General features: G+C 42.8%; 1 protein-coding gene across 5 annotated transcripts in view; it reads left to right on the forward strand.

Annotated features, from left to right (window-relative positions):
• Positions 1-14,938, forward strand: part of LOC115402762 (FERM and PDZ domain-containing protein 4) — a 28,817-nt gene extending 13,879 nt beyond the window's left edge. For 3 of the 5 annotated variants that reach the window (XM_030111296.1, XM_030111297.1, XM_030111300.1), the window contains 15 exons: positions 2,807-2,967; positions 3,244-3,364; positions 4,526-4,571; positions 5,474-5,578; positions 6,245-6,352; positions 6,719-6,850; positions 6,972-7,091; positions 7,203-7,339; positions 7,662-7,788; positions 8,023-8,112; positions 8,272-8,454; positions 8,622-8,754; positions 8,855-9,829; positions 11,222-12,424; positions 13,140-14,938. In XM_030111296.1, coding sequence (XP_029967156.1) covers positions 2,807-2,967; positions 3,244-3,364; positions 4,526-4,571; positions 5,474-5,578; positions 6,245-6,352; positions 6,719-6,850; positions 6,972-7,091; positions 7,203-7,339; positions 7,662-7,788; positions 8,023-8,112; positions 8,272-8,454; positions 8,622-8,754; positions 8,855-9,829; positions 11,222-12,424; positions 13,140-14,386 — 4,888 coding nt within the window. In that variant the 3' untranslated portion in view covers positions 14,387-14,938. The remainder of the gene's footprint in view (positions 1-2,806; positions 2,968-3,243; positions 3,365-4,525; positions 4,572-5,473; positions 5,579-6,244; positions 6,353-6,718; positions 6,851-6,971; positions 7,092-7,202; positions 7,340-7,661; positions 7,789-8,022; positions 8,113-8,271; positions 8,455-8,621; positions 8,755-8,854; positions 9,830-11,221; positions 12,425-13,139) is intronic. The other 2 variants (XM_030111298.1, XM_030111299.1) reach the window with 1 other exon arrangement.
• The last annotated feature ends 392 nt before the right edge of the window (positions 14,939-15,330 follow it).

Raw genomic sequence — 15,330 nt, forward strand, 5'->3', positions numbered from 1 at the left:
TGTTTGCACATATCATCATCTGTCTACGCTTTATCTTTCATTCAACCCTTTGAAAATTGTCCATTTTGGACCCTGGCTGCTTCACTTTACAGAGGTTACAATAGAAAGTCACTGGTTAGTTTTCACACTGGATGTCAATTGAAGCCCAGTTCCTCGATGCAATGACTGATAAATACCTTTTTAAATATTTGTTTCACTGATACAAAATGGATGCATGACCACTAGCCTTTCCTGAGTAGTTGTTTGTGAAAATACCAGGTTGATTGCACCATTTGTTTCCCCATAGAGCTTAAAATACATCTGAAAATATCCAAAAGATATCCCTGTAAGAGAAAGAGTTGTTCTTTTAACTGACATTCTCAGCACTGGTGTAATAAAAAACAGTTGTGTGGATCTAATATTTGTAGAAATACAAATATTTACAGTGCGTTGGACAAGAACAGTTTTGGCCCATGTGTGGGATTTTGGGTTGTTTTTGTAATTCCTGTGAGAATTTGGTTTTAAACCGAAGTTCATGGAATAAACAAGACAGAGTGCAGTTATCAAATCAATTCTGCAAAACTGTGAAACTCTGCAGGGAGAAGGAAGACGCTGTTTTAATCTTTTGAATTTCACATTAATGCAAAATGCAGATGACCAATGGATGACTGGGGGCTATGAATTTTCTAATTGAAACAAAAAAAGATAATCCCCTAATTACAAATGCATGTATTCATGGGTATATTGGCATCAACATAACAGTTTAGCAGTTTATATAATATTCACTTGTTCTTATCATTTATTTGGATGGTTAGTTTTGAGATGTTAAATTGATTATTAGACATTGGTTCAGATTGCTACCTGACTGATTTCTCTTTATGAGACACTGATTTATTTTTACAAAATGAACAACTTTTATTTTTAAATATTTGTCTTTCATGTTTTGAACCATTTTTGGATACCCTGACTAAGACAGATAGAGGAAAACAGGGAAGTGGGAAGAAGATTAAGAGCATTTTTCCTTGTGATGCAAAGCAGTTGGATTTATGCAGGATGTTTCCTTATATTTTGAGGAATTTTGATCACGGCGACAGAGTAATTGCTCTTTAAAAAGAAAATTATCATATGAAATGCTTTTAATAGATCATTGCAGCCTCCTTGGATTCTCACAAGACAAAATCCGCCCTGGAACAAAAATAAAAGGAGGGCACCGCAAAGTACATTGAGAGCATCTTCGTCCTGTTTGAGATGGGCTGTATAATAAGATTCGAGCGGTTGTTTTAAAAGCTTTCCTCCGTAGTTATGATCTCTTAACAATAAAGCCCCAATTTTATCAGAACTGAGTTGTAAAATCAATGTTTAGAGACTCTAAACTTTGCTTTATTTGGCCTTTTATAGTTTTTTTTTTTTTTTTTCAATGGAGTGGGGTCTGCTTAACAGCTTCATTCTGCATCCAAACGGCCGGTCATCTGTCTCGTAGTCGGTGAGTGAATTGTCGAATCCACCCCTAAAACACTGCTTGACAATCACTTGACATCTGTGAACTTGTGGTGCTTGCTGTTACTATGTTTTTTGTCTTTCCTTTGAACGGCGCTAATGCGACTGACAGATCTCACTGTGTCTTTGTGCCGCAAAAGATTAATTGTTAGTATTTAGTGGTGAACAGTCCATGTGTCAAGAATAACTGTGAATTACACACTGTCTGCCCACGGCTTTAATTAACCAACATTGTTGGCACCATACGGCGCTGCTGCTGCTGCTGTTTTTGCAGCCAGCGAGAGCGAAGGAACACTGTGAAAATCAGCGAGATCACAGGATTCGCGAAAAGTTACACACAGTTTGTCCACATCTATTAGAAATAAAAGACTGAAGGATAATGATCATGCTGCAAGACATTCGCGGCTGGACAGTAAACAATGGCCTTTGTTTCATGCAGACTGGTCCGCGATGTGAGAATACAAACATTGGAGCTTGATTAGCTGCACCCACGTCTTCTATTTTTTGCAGCATTATACAAGATCCTCATTTAAAAACCATATCTGGAATTTTGTCTTAAAGCATTCTGGGTATTGAAAGGGAATTATTTCTGTTCCTCTAATTCACCGTGTTCATAAAGCAGCTTCAAGTGGGGTATTTTTTTTTTTTTTCTTTTCTTTCGTTTCGCTGTAGGTCATTCCTTTTCACGGCTGGCTCAGCTTTTCACTGTGCGTTTTAGAATTTAGGACATAATTACTTTGCTTATGTCAGTCATGTAGTGTTGAACAGTATCAGTCCTAAACATCCAAAAACATTCACTATTCGAAATTTTTTCTTTTTCATATCATCTGATCCAAATGGTCTCATATTACCAAGGTTGTGCTTTTCAGTTGTGTTTTGGAACGCAAAACATTTATCTCACTCCACAACAGATTTAGTTACGGCGTGACAAATGAGAAAAATCCTTCATTTGAGTGATTTCCAAAGTATGGGGCGAGACTCTCCCCCCTGCAGGGTGACAGAGAGCTTTAGTGGGAGTTAAGCAGCAAGAAACGTATAGAGGTTCAAGGCCATGTCTTTTATTAGCATGTGCATTTATTTTTATTGTTAGAAAATTATTCAAGATTTAAAAAAATAATTTTGTTGTAAATCACATTTTCAGAACTGAACTGAGTGCAAGACGGATTTTGATCAAATAAGGTTTATTGCAAAACCTCAAGATTAATAGTTACAACACCTGCAGACTGCACCTTCTGTTTTTTGGTGTCTCGCAACCAACCATAAGTCCCCACTCGGGGTGAGAGTTGGACCTTTGGTTTTGAGCTCTCCATCCTTTGCTCCGTCTCCGCAGCCACGTCTCCCAGAGCAACTCCCTGGAGGAAGTTCGCCTGGACGGAGACAAATTCGTGCCACCAGCGCCACGGAAGGTGGAGATGAGGCGGGACCCCGTGCTGGGCTTCGGATTTGTGGCAGGCAGTGAGAAACCTGTGGTGGTCCGCTCAGTCACGCCAGGTAATGCGACCCAGCTCCACTGAGCGCTCTGACGCACCAGTGACTCATTCAAATCTAAGACCGTAATTGTATCAACGGGAGGTGAAATCCTACCAAAACGTGGCTACGAGGAAAACCCATTGGGGGTGTAGTTTACTCAGGTGATTCATCAGTTTGAACAGCCCTCGGTGAGCAAGCGCTTATTACAGCTCCAGGTCACAAGACCGGGGGAAATGATGAAACATGAAGAAAACGGTATGACTGTGTTATTGTAACACTTAGTCTTGTTTGATTCAGGGGGTCCGTCAGAGGGCAAGCTGATCCCAGGAGACGAGATCATCATGATTAATGATGAGCCAGTCAGTTCAGCACCCAGGGAGAGGGTCATTGACCTTGTCAGGTATGACAACACACCAAGGTGAGATGCTTTAAACCTGCTGTTAGACCTACTGTATACAACAGAGTCATGTTTAATGATGATTAGCATTTTGACTTGTCCTTTGGGATGATGTGACGCTACATTCTAAATTCTGAAAAAATATTCACTCATTAAATTTGGGCCTCATCACACAAAACTTTTAACGCAGGCAAGAAAACACAGGAAATGTCAGTGGTACCCTAATCAGCTAATCAGGTTTTTTAAAGCAATATGATACTATGTTGTCCCATATTAAATAGTTAATATTTTTAATAATCAATCGAGCTACAGTACAAGACATCATCAAGCAGTTCAGAGAGTCCGATGAAACCTCAGTGGACAGGAGACGAGAGACGAGGTGGATGCCTGTGATCGTCAGGCTCTAAGTTAGTGCTGCGTTAACAACAAACGTGGCTCTACGAGAAACTCCTGCATGAGCTCAGGAACACTTACATAAGTCCCCGTCCTCGCTCTCAATTCACAAGTGAGTGCTGAAGTTTTAATGTACACACGATCTAAAATGGGCCAAACTGTACGCCTTTTTCAGCTCATGTAACTCAACTAAGCTGAAATAGAGCATATGGGATGTGCAGTTTGTGAATTTTGATTTTATCCCTCCCATGTAAACAGGTAATCCAACGCAACTTGCTTTCCAGGATGTTGTCGCTGTGTTTCTTCCTGCATTTCAGTCCGGAGCGCTTCGAAAGCAACCAGATATTTCAGCTGGATAAATTTGGCACATTATTCTGGCCACCTGCTCAATTCACCATGATTCAGCTGTAAGCTGGTGTTGGTGTTTTTTCAGCCGTCTCATTAGATTAATTTCACTGACACAGCTGAGTAGCTGACTGTGAGCATTTGGTCCTTGTGTGACCTGTGCAGCAGTCGGTAAACACTACATTAGTACGGGGAAAAGTGCCCATGTGGCCACTCCTTCACAGCTCCTGTGGCCTTGAATGGGCTCCGTCGCTGCAGTAAAATTCTGCACTATGGCAGAACAACGGGGCTGCCAGGAGCTTCACCAGGACACAGTGTTCTTCCTGCTACGGCCACAGAATTTCCCTTAGCCAAAGACTTTTGTTTTATTGTTCATAAATCATGTTTATTAAAAATTAACCTATAATTAAAAGTGTTTTTTTTTTTTTTTTTGGTGTCCTGCAGGAGCTGCAAGGAGTCCATACTGCTGACTGTTGTTCAGCCATACCCAGTAAGCTTCTCGCTCCTTTATGAATGAAATCAAGCAAATTCTGATAGGCTGTTTGTGCTTTTGGAGCTGATTATCTACTAGACTCTACGAAGGCAAGTCATTAATCATGCCATATGTTCGTGCTGGCACAATGTCAGTAATGCCTCAGCTGAGCGTTGGAGCCAGGCGAACTCAAAGGGAGTCCGATTGCTGCAGTCTTTCCAAGTTCTCTCATGTTGTAGCGTTAGATCCTGATAAGACCTCATGTGAACCTGCCACATCAACATTTACTCGAGTCACAGAGCACCAGATGGTGATGAACACTCAGTGCCAGGAGCATATATCCAGCCTTTGTTTACAGTTCACATAATAAGTCAGCGGCAATGGAATATGCTTGAATTCTCTCCAAAAATAGACCAGTGCGTGCTGACAGAAAACAAAATGTACACTGTGTTGTTTGTTGTGCGGCAGGAGCCTCGTGATAAAATCTGATCTTTACACAATGACAGTAAATATAGTCTTTTATGTCGAGAATCATTCACCCTTTTTGATCATGCAAATTAGATTTTCATTTAGTCATCAGCATGATAAAGAGCTGAGTCTTTAAAAAGAAGCCGTTCATTAATTTGGAAAAAAACACGATGGCAGGGTCTTCTAAACCAGAAATCACGTCTGGTTACCAGAAGTCTCTCTGCACGCTCAGTGACGTATCGGTGGTGAGGTTGTCCTCGCTCTTGCGTCCTTGCTCGGTGCTTTAATTGCATCAGCAGCAAATAGAATAAATGGAAGTTGTCATGCTTTGAGAAAGAGACATGTCCTTGATTTATATGAAGAAAAAGAAAAAAGTGACATGACTCATTTCTGAAGGAGCTGATTGTCCTCGAAACTCATGTTTTTTTTTTTTGTTCCACCCCTTCTAAAAGTCACCCAAATCGGCATTCATCAGCGCAGCCAAAAAGGCCAAGTTAAAGACTAATCCTGTTAAGGTTCGCTTCGCTGAAGAGGTCATCATCAATGGACAGGTTCCAGTAAGTAACCTTGAACATTCAGTCACTCTCACATCAAGGCTCTGAGCTCCAGATCAAAGGAGACGACTTGAAACTCTTAAAACCTGAGCTTCATTTGAAAAAAATACAAAAAATGACTTGCATTTTTCACGCTCACTACACTCATCACTTAGATGAAATGGAGGATATTTCATGATTGCCAGAAAAAGGAGGCTTGTGTTTGTGAGTGGTCTCACAAAAACACACACACACACACACACACACACACACACACACACACACACACACAAATAATGAGCACAATACAGAGTCAGAAGTGGTTACTTGAAAACATTTCCACTGTTTGCTGAAAAGAAATGTGAAAATGGTTTTAAATTTTCTAATTTGGAGCAAAATGCCAGTTTTCCCTTTTTTTCTTTATTTTGATGGGAAGATAATGGAAAATCTAGCACTGTGTTGTGTTCCTGGAAATTTGTATTTTTTTGGATCTGCAAAAATGTCAAACTTGGCAGTTGGTGTGCAGTTTATTCTCTTTTTATAATTTAAATTATGCATTATACTAAAAAGAAGAGAAGTAATTTGCTGTATCTGTCGGTTGGTTGTTATTCTTTCTCCTACTGACACACCACAGTAAATCAAATTAGAGAAAGTCAGATTGATTAATCACATAGTTCTTTCTATCCTCAGGAAACTGTGAAGGACAACTCCCTCCTTTTTATGCCAAATGTTCTGAAGGTGTACCTGGAGAATGGGCAGACTAAATCATTTAAATTCGACAGCAACACATCCATTAAGGTAGGTGCTGGGAAAGAACTTCCCTTCGCCATGAAATGCTGTTACATAATCCAAAGTGATGTTCAGTGTAAATGTTGAATGCTATTCACGGGCGCCCTGTCCGTCTTAAAGTGCATTTCTTTTTCCCTACCGCAGCCTCGAGAGCTTCGTGATTCAAGCATTGAGCAACTGAAACATTATTAATGTGTTTCACAAATCATGTCTGAATTGTTTTTCTATTATCACTCTGGAAATCGTTATACAACTTTGAATAATTATGCAACCATGCATATTCATGTGTTTACATGTCAAAAAATGATTTACAGCATCAGCTTGAGCAATAGGAGGGTGCTTGTTGGATTAACTGTGACATTATCTTTGTGAAAGGATGTCATCTTGACCCTGCAAGAGAAGCTATCCATTAAGAGCATCGAGCACTTTTCTCTGATGCTGGAGCAAAGAGCGGAGGGATCTGCAAGCAAACTCATGCTCCTGCATGAGCAGGAGATGCTAACTCAGGTGAGACTCCTCTCTTGGACGTCAAGTAGGAATAAAAATGCTCGATATATAGAAAAACCCTGTGATTTAGACAGATGACACTTCATGACTGTTTTGGGCTCTGTTTGTCTTGGACTTGCAGGTGACACAGAGGCCAGGATCGCACAAGATGAAGTGCTTCTTTCGAATCACTTTCGTCCCAAAAGATCCAGTGGACTTGCTCCGGAGAGATGCAGTAGCCTTTGAGTACCTCTATGTTCAGGTAGCTGTTATAAAGATTTCTGGTGGAAGTTGACATTATGTTCACAGCATGGCAAAATATATTATCGTCGGCTAATGTCTTCCTGCATTTTGTGTTTTTGCCTCTTTACAGAGCTGTAACGATGTGGTGCTGGAGAGGTTCGGCTCCGAGCTGAAATATGACACAGCCCTCCGTTTGGCGGCCCTGCAGATGTATATATTAACAATTAACACCAAGCAGTCCCAGAAAGTTTCCCTGAAGTACATTGAGTAAGTACATTGGATTTTACAATACACCGTGTTAGCATGAATCAACTGCATGTGTCTTCATAAAAGCCCTTTTGTTCATCCTGATAGTATATTCCAGTTTTACTGCTGAAACCAGAGAGCAGTAAAATAATAATGTCAGGAGCCACGGTGCTGCTGAAACACTGGAGGAAGCACTCGCAGCTCGGCAGCGACTCGGATCGTACTCTGTCGGTTAATCAATGCAGTGAAGTCGATCAATCAGCGGTCAGGAATGATGACTTCACTGTTTTTTCACGCTGGCAAAGTGACCTTTTTTCAATCTTTATGAATTGCTCGTCTGTAGGAAGGAGTGGGGTCTGGCATTGTTCCTGCCTCCTGCGGTGCTGTCGAGCATGAAAGAGAAGAACATCAAAAAAGCCCTCACCCACATCCTCAAAACCAACCAAAACCTGGTGCCTCCTGGAAAAAAGGTAGAGTGGGACGCCTTTCTTCTTTTGCCTCTTCTGAGCTCTGTATTTTTATCAGGCCACCTCTCTCTTTTCTTTGTACCACATGTGACCCTTGGCTACCACCTAGTGGAAGTAATCAGAGTAATCGTGCAGTGGGGGCGTTTCAGTGGATGATGATGCACTTTTTAGATCCCAGACCAACAGTGAACGCTCATCTGACGTTTTTTTTTTTTTTTCCTTCTCTCTGCGTTCCAGCTCACTGCCCTGCAGGCAAAAGTTCATTATCTGAAGTATCTCAGTGACCTGAGGCTTTATGGGGGACGTGTGTTTAAATCCACACTAATTGTAAGTAAAACCATTGCTTACATTGCAGGCAGCAGGTGTCTCACACACACACACTCACACACACACACACACACACACACACACACACACTTTTTTTTTTTTTTTTTTGATACAGTGATATGTAGACTCTCTCTGTCTCTTTCTCTTCCCGTTTCACAGCAAGGCGAGAAACACACAGAAGTGACTCTGCTCGTGGGGCCCAAATACGGCATCAGTCATGTGATCAACACCAAGACAAACCTGGTGGCTCTTCTGGCGGACTTCAGCCACGTGAACCGCATTGAGATGTACACTGAGGATGAGAACAGGGTCAGGGTGGAACTGCACGTTCTGGATGTCAAGGTTAACGAACCATCTGCTCATTTAAATAAAGTCAATGTATTGACTATTTGTGGGAAAAGATGTAAATTTTATCCCAGCAACAGCGAGTCATTATAACCTCATTGTTCAGCTTCACTCTTCCATTTATTTTGTGTTGACTGTCGTCTGATTGTCTGCCTCTTTCACAGCCCATCACTCTCTTAATGGAGTCCATTGATGCAATGAATCTGGCCTGTTTGACTGCTGGCTACTACAGATTACTGGTGGATTCTCGGCGCTCCATCTTCAATGTGGCCAAAAACACCAACAGTGTGGAAACAAGTGCGTCTACAGTAATCATAAGATGATTCATCGGAAAGTTGTGTGTTTGTCGAGGTGACTGTCAAATGTTTTTTCTTTTTTTTCTGGTTCCTCTTTGCAGGCCATGCAGCAAGAACCAAGCAGAACTACCAAGCCATTGAATGTACCTACAGCACGCCACATAAAGGATGTGAGGACAGAAACAACCAGAGGTGCAGCCAAGAATATGTGAACCAGGACTGTGACTACCTGGACCACGGCAGCTGCGAAGGCCAACCCATCTACATTACTGAGATCCACCAACCACAGCACACAATCCACGTGTCGGAAAGAGCAGAGTGCTGCAGAATCCCCTGTACGCAAACCTATCTGAATGTCCCGAGGCAAAAGCCCCAGGACTCCTCCAGGAACGCAAAGGTCTCCTTTATATTCGGAGACCCTCCTTTAGACTCTGTGAATCCCCAAAATCTGGGCTACCAGAGACTGATGGACGAAGGCGCGGAGATTCTGGACAATCACAGCCCCATGTACAGGCGTCTGGAGGAGGACTATAAGATGATGGACGCCATCGAAGACAGTTATCAGTACTCTACCAAGATCTTTGGCACGGCCGAGTGCATCGAGGAGCCGCTGCTGCACGACATCTGCTACGCCGAGACGACCGACGACGCGGAGGATGAGGATGACATCAGCTGCGAGGAAGACCTGGTGATGAGCGACATTGACAAGCCCACGCTGCTGTCGCTCTCGGGGTCCAGCGACGACATCATCGACTTGACCTCCCTCCCTCCCCCGCCGGAGGGCAACGACGAGGAGGACAACGACGTCCTGCTGCACTCGCTCAACATGGCCATCGCCGCTCCTCCTCCCGGCTTCAGGGACAGCTCTGATGAGGAGGAGCACCACCAGGGAGCCGGGGTTCGGGCTCAAGGGGCCCGTGGCGACATCCCGGTGTCGCTCATAGATTCGGTGCCCACCCACGGAGCAGAGGGCCCCGGGGAGCCTCTGGACGACGCCATGGTGTCCACTTTACAGGCACTTGAGGCCCTTGCTGCGTCTGAGGAACAGAGTCCGGCACAATCCGAGAGTAGCACAGGTTCTTCTTATACTATTGTTACATTCATTCATTAACAACACCCCGACTCCAGCCATTCACTTTTAAGTTGGTGTTGTTTTAATTTTTTTTTCCTCCAATAAAGTCCATTTTGTTCTATGTTTCCATTTGCATTCATTATTCCATTGTTTATTTGTTTGCGATTTGTTCTTGTTTTGTGCGTCATGTTGTTTGTTTCATCAGTTCAACACTGCTAAATCTCACATGGTTGTTGCTTGTAGAAAAAGATCAGGAAACGAATCATCATGAACGGCAGTTTTCAGATGTTCACACACTAAAAGACAGCCTTCCTCAAAAAGCAGGAACATAATTTCTCATTCAATCAGTCTTTGCAGCACTTATCTAAACAGGTCAATGTTTTTCCTCATTCGGGCTCAGGTGCTTTTTCATGTACGTTTTAGGCCACTATGTGAGTCGACACAGAGCTCTCTGATGTTACAGTCTTGATAGTCTTCTGATTTCATTAAGCCAAGACTTAACAGAGTTCAGTCACCCCGGGCTCGAGGCTCCAAAACAACCCCATAACAACTGACTGTGTCTTTCATGTGACACAGTGATGATCACCCTTTTCTTCTTTCTTTTTCTTTTTTTATCTTTTTTTTTTGAGGGGGGGGGGTTGGGTAGTTTTCCTTTCAAAAGGTATCAATGAGTCATCTTTAAAAGAGTTTATTCTTGCCGAGGGACTTTAGGTTTGCTGAGAATCTTTGCAGAAGTGATGGGAGGAAGATGAAGCTGTTTACGGATCATATTTTACTGTTTATCTCAATCTTGATTGGCACATTTTTTTTTCATTTTCTTGGTTCCTCAACACTTTTTTGGCCACCCTCTGTGTTCCAAGAGATGCATCTGATTGTGTCAAGTTAATATATTATAAAAGCCAAACTGAAATTGGTATTAAATAGACATAATGAATAGTTAAACAATGAATGAAATATGAGATATCTCAACATGAGACTGAGATGTGACACCATCCGTAAAATAAAGAACTACCTCATTTCACGCCACCATTTTCAGCTGATAGAAACACTGTTGTCATCCCGCTTGATGAAAATGACTTAGAATCATTTACATAATGCTTAATTTCACAAAACAAATCAATAATTCTAAGGATAAAAACTTCATCTTTCCCCAAAACTTGTGAAGCTGCCGTCCACAAATATTAGTTATATGAGTGACGTGATATGTGATGGACTGCATTCGGTTTTATCTGCAGCCATTAGCTGTATTTATTCACTTCATTTTCACCCTTCTATATCAATCCACATTTTCATTACCCTCTCATTGTCACTAACAGTGATAATTTACTCACTCTCGTCTGCGATGTTGTTTGGGGTGAAGTTATTAACAAAATGTTTCTGTCTCTGTGATATGCAGGTGTAGAAATTTCACGAGCGTTTAGCCCGGAGTCCTCAGATTCTGGCAATGAGACAAACTCCTCTGAGATGACAGAGAGCTCCGAGCTGGCCACGGCTCAGAGAGAGAATCACCTGAGGATGCACATAGCCATGGCAGAGGGATACCACGCAATGACGGAGGAAAAGGCGGAGGTGAGTGCTCCCAGTGACGGCGCAGTGGGAGTGTTGCAGTACAACCACCCGGAGCATCAGGAGGAGGAGGCAAAGTCTTCTGCCGTCGCATCCTCGCAGATGTTTCACTCGGATGGCGGCGAGATGGAGCCAGAGACTATGGAGATAAAATCAGTGAGTGAATACTTCACTAAGATGCACATGGGCTCAGTGATGAGCAGACAAAGAGGAAAACACAGGGAGGCAGAGAGCAGAAGCCACGCAGATGCCTGCGATTCCTCTGATAAATCAAAGGCAGCCGCTCAAGACTCAGCTAAAGAAGACCCTCCTCATCTTGTGGGGAAGTACAATGCTTTCACTGTGAGAGATTCCTATTACATGAATCAACTTGATCTGGGGCGAACTCACTTCAAAGACAGGCATCAAAAATGGCAGCAGAGAGTGCCCGGAAACAAAATGGCAGAGACTCTTGCTCCTGAATGTGTGAATGACTCACAGGCTTCCCACGCAGACAGGTTGACAGCAAAGGGAGAGAGGCAGGACTTAGATGAAAGGAGCCAGCAGTTAAATGCCCATCTCCTCTCCCCGGCCAAAGGGCCCGTCGCCGCAGAGGGCGACGCCACTGCACAGGACATCGAGCAGCAGCAAATGAAGCGTCCGCCGTCGGAGCAGGACATCACGCGACTGTACGACTACCACGTGACAAAGCGCATGTCGTCGATACAAAGCGAAGGCGTTCATTCTCTCCAGAGCTCGCAGTGTTCATCCATAGACGCCGGCTGCAGCACAGGCAGCAGCAGCTGCGTTACTCCCATGGACTCGCCCCTTTGTGCTACAGACAATATGCATGTACTGTCAGAGTCCTCCATGAAGGGACTGGGTTACGCAACTGCCGAGGAGAAGGCTTATGGGGCCCAGGGGCCAGGAAAAGCCGGTCATCCCATGGACCCGACCCTGCTGCGGAAGATTCATGCAGCCACCAGCGCGGAGCCTGGATTCGGGATTGCACGGGACGGCAGCCACAGGGTGACCAAGATAAAAGAAACCACAGGTAAAACTAAAGGGGAAGGTGCTCACTGTAATGTCTGTCAGTGAGTAAGTTACACATATCTGGGGATTATGTTGTATATCTTTCTGAGATACATAAAGGGAATTTCAGTAATGAAAGCAGGATCTTCCTGGTAGTGCTCACAGAATGTGATCATGGCATGTAAAAAAAAAAAATTAAACATCTAAAAAGATTTTCATTGAATGTCATGCACTGAGTAATTAGCAATTCAATCAGTGGTTTTTAAAGGAAGTATATTAGGCAAATAGCTTAATCTGTAACACAATTGGAGTATAAGGAAGGTGCTTGCATTGACTTTCCTGTTAAAGGATAATTTACTTACTGTTGATGATATGTTGATAATGAGCACTATATCCACATTTTATGACATTAACAACATAATTGCCTATTGTTCAAGGAGGTATGTTTCTATGCTTCCTTCTTTAGAGTACATTTCTACATCTGTTTATTCAATATGAGGCTACTGCAGCATCTGATTTTTTAAGCATTATGGACTGGAAACAAAAAAACTCTGAAGGCAACTTCTGGTTTTATAGTCCCCTGCTGCTCCGATCATCTTTGTCACCACGAAAAACTCGTACTCATTCAGACAATGAACGAAAGCAAATGTCTACTAATATGTCTGTACAACTCTGTTTTATTACTATCAGGGAGATGCTTAACAGTTCTCTTTGTTTTCCTGCTGCCCCTAGTGTAGCTTGCACAAAGCTGAAGAAGGTGGGAGAAGAGTCATCTCTAGCTCTCTGTAATGATACCAGAATCACCACCACAGTCATGTCACCTTCATCATTACAAAGTAGCACAGAGCCCAGTGGGCTCACCCAGGTCAGCCCCAAGCCCGAACCACTCGCCCTGGCATTTTCTTCAAGCGGATCGTCACGTGATTCCACAACAGGCAGCCTCAGGAAGCCACGCAGGGTTCGGATGCCCAGCAGGAACTGGAGCACCTTAATGCCAGGTTCTAGGAGCTTAGAAGCACTCATAGAAAAGACCAAAGCCACACTTACAGGGAAGAACGACGGTCAGACTTTGCAGTCTCAAGAATTCCCAAAGGTGCCGAGGACATTCTCTGCCCAAACCTTACCGAAGAGCTTGTCCCAGGGTTCAGTTGCCTCTGACTCGGCTGGTAAACGAGTGCCGAGTGGAGCATCTCTGCTGCTGCCAGAGTCAACCGGACCGAGGCTGGATGCAAGTACGTGGAGGAGCCGTGGGCCGTTCAGTCACTGCTTTCGCAGGAGAAAGTTCAACGCTCAGGATGGCGACGAAGGCAGAGAGATGCCCACACGAGCTCTGTTCTCTGAAAGCTCCGCTTTTTTCAGAGGCAAGAAAAACGCAACCTTAAAGGCTGAGCTGAAGAACGTCACCGCAGTTCTAAGTGACACAAGTCTCAAAGCGAGGCTGGCCCACATAAATGCAATGAAGGGAAAAACCTACAGCCTTCAAACAGGGTTTGCACTCGCACAGAAAGATGCCTTAGAGATGATCGGCGTGCTGCGCTGCAGTGTCGGTCGCACAGCCAGGGGCGACGCGCTGGAGGCCAACGAGGCTGACATTGAATCGTTCTCTCAGCTGCTCTTCATGCAGGCCAAAGTGTTGAGCGGGGCCTGTAGCCAAATGGCCGTGGAGTACGGCAGCCCGGAGGAGCTGCTCCTCACCCTGACACACAGCTTCCACACACTTTGTTGCCTGACGCAGGCCTGCATGTCTCTGGTGGAGGGTCTGAGCACCGAGAAGGAGCGGCGCGAGGTGGTGGCCAAGGTGGACGAGGTGGTCATGAACTACGTGCGTCTGCTGAAAGCCGCGGAAGCGGCTTCGGGGGCGTCTCCCAGTGACCAAAGTGTGAATGCGTTGACACATTACTCTGCCACCATGTCTGCTAATATAAACACACTAACTCACTCACTGAAAACACTGCTCAACAAGAAAACTGTTATTTTGTCCTAATTATTGATTTCAAAGCCATACATACAAGACATGGGTTTAACAACCGATGTGAACTGCTGTGAAAAAAAATATAAATTTTGCCTTGTGTATACAATATTTTATTATGTAAAGAAAAAAATTAATTATATGAATAATTAAAGTTTTAAATAGATTATATTAAGGCATCTATAAAAAAATTATATGACCCTCTTCTTAAGTATATTATTCAATATTATATAATAAATTATATAATAAGGAATATTTTAGTGATTTGTTGGTTATGTTAGGAGTTTCACATGTAGATTGTCACAACCTTATTAGTACCTTGTTTATAATTTGTAAAAAAAAAAAAAAACATATGTTGAATAAATCATGCACAGCTCTTGACAAATCACAGCAAAGGTTAAGACTAAGGGAAAAATATCAAGTAATGCATTCAGATCTTTCATTTGCTGGAGTCACTTAAATTTATTGAATCCTTTACACATGAACACTGAGTATTTTCCTCTTATTTTTGTCAACACCATTAAATAAATTAAAACTTTTAAAGTTTCTGATGTAATTTTCTTGTCTCTGTCTCTGTCTTTTCATGTGTAGTTTATGTTCAACCTCACATCAATATTACATTTTTATTAAATCTGGTAAAAACAAGCCTACTCAAACATACTTTCTTTACAGTTATTTGTGATACAGTTATTAGTTTCTTCATTGATGTTTAATTTTGTAGGTTTTTTGTGATAATTGACCATTTTAACATTCAGTCAAGTCTGTGTGTTGCTGCTTTGAGCATAAATGATGATGGTCTATTTCAATTATGCAGAAAGTGTTGCACAGAGTCATGTTATTGATTCGAGCTCCTGAAACCTCATCAGTTTCGAAAATGGTTTTGCAAATGTGTATAAACAAGTCTACAGCCAAGCAAAGAGCCATGTGAGATTATAGACGTGGCCCTACTTTTACTGCTT

Source organism: Salarias fasciatus, chromosome 16 (assembly GCF_902148845.1).
Source record: "Salarias fasciatus chromosome 16, fSalaFa1.1, whole genome shotgun sequence".
Lineage (NCBI taxonomy): Eukaryota > Metazoa > Chordata > Actinopteri > Blenniiformes > Blenniidae > Salarias > Salarias fasciatus.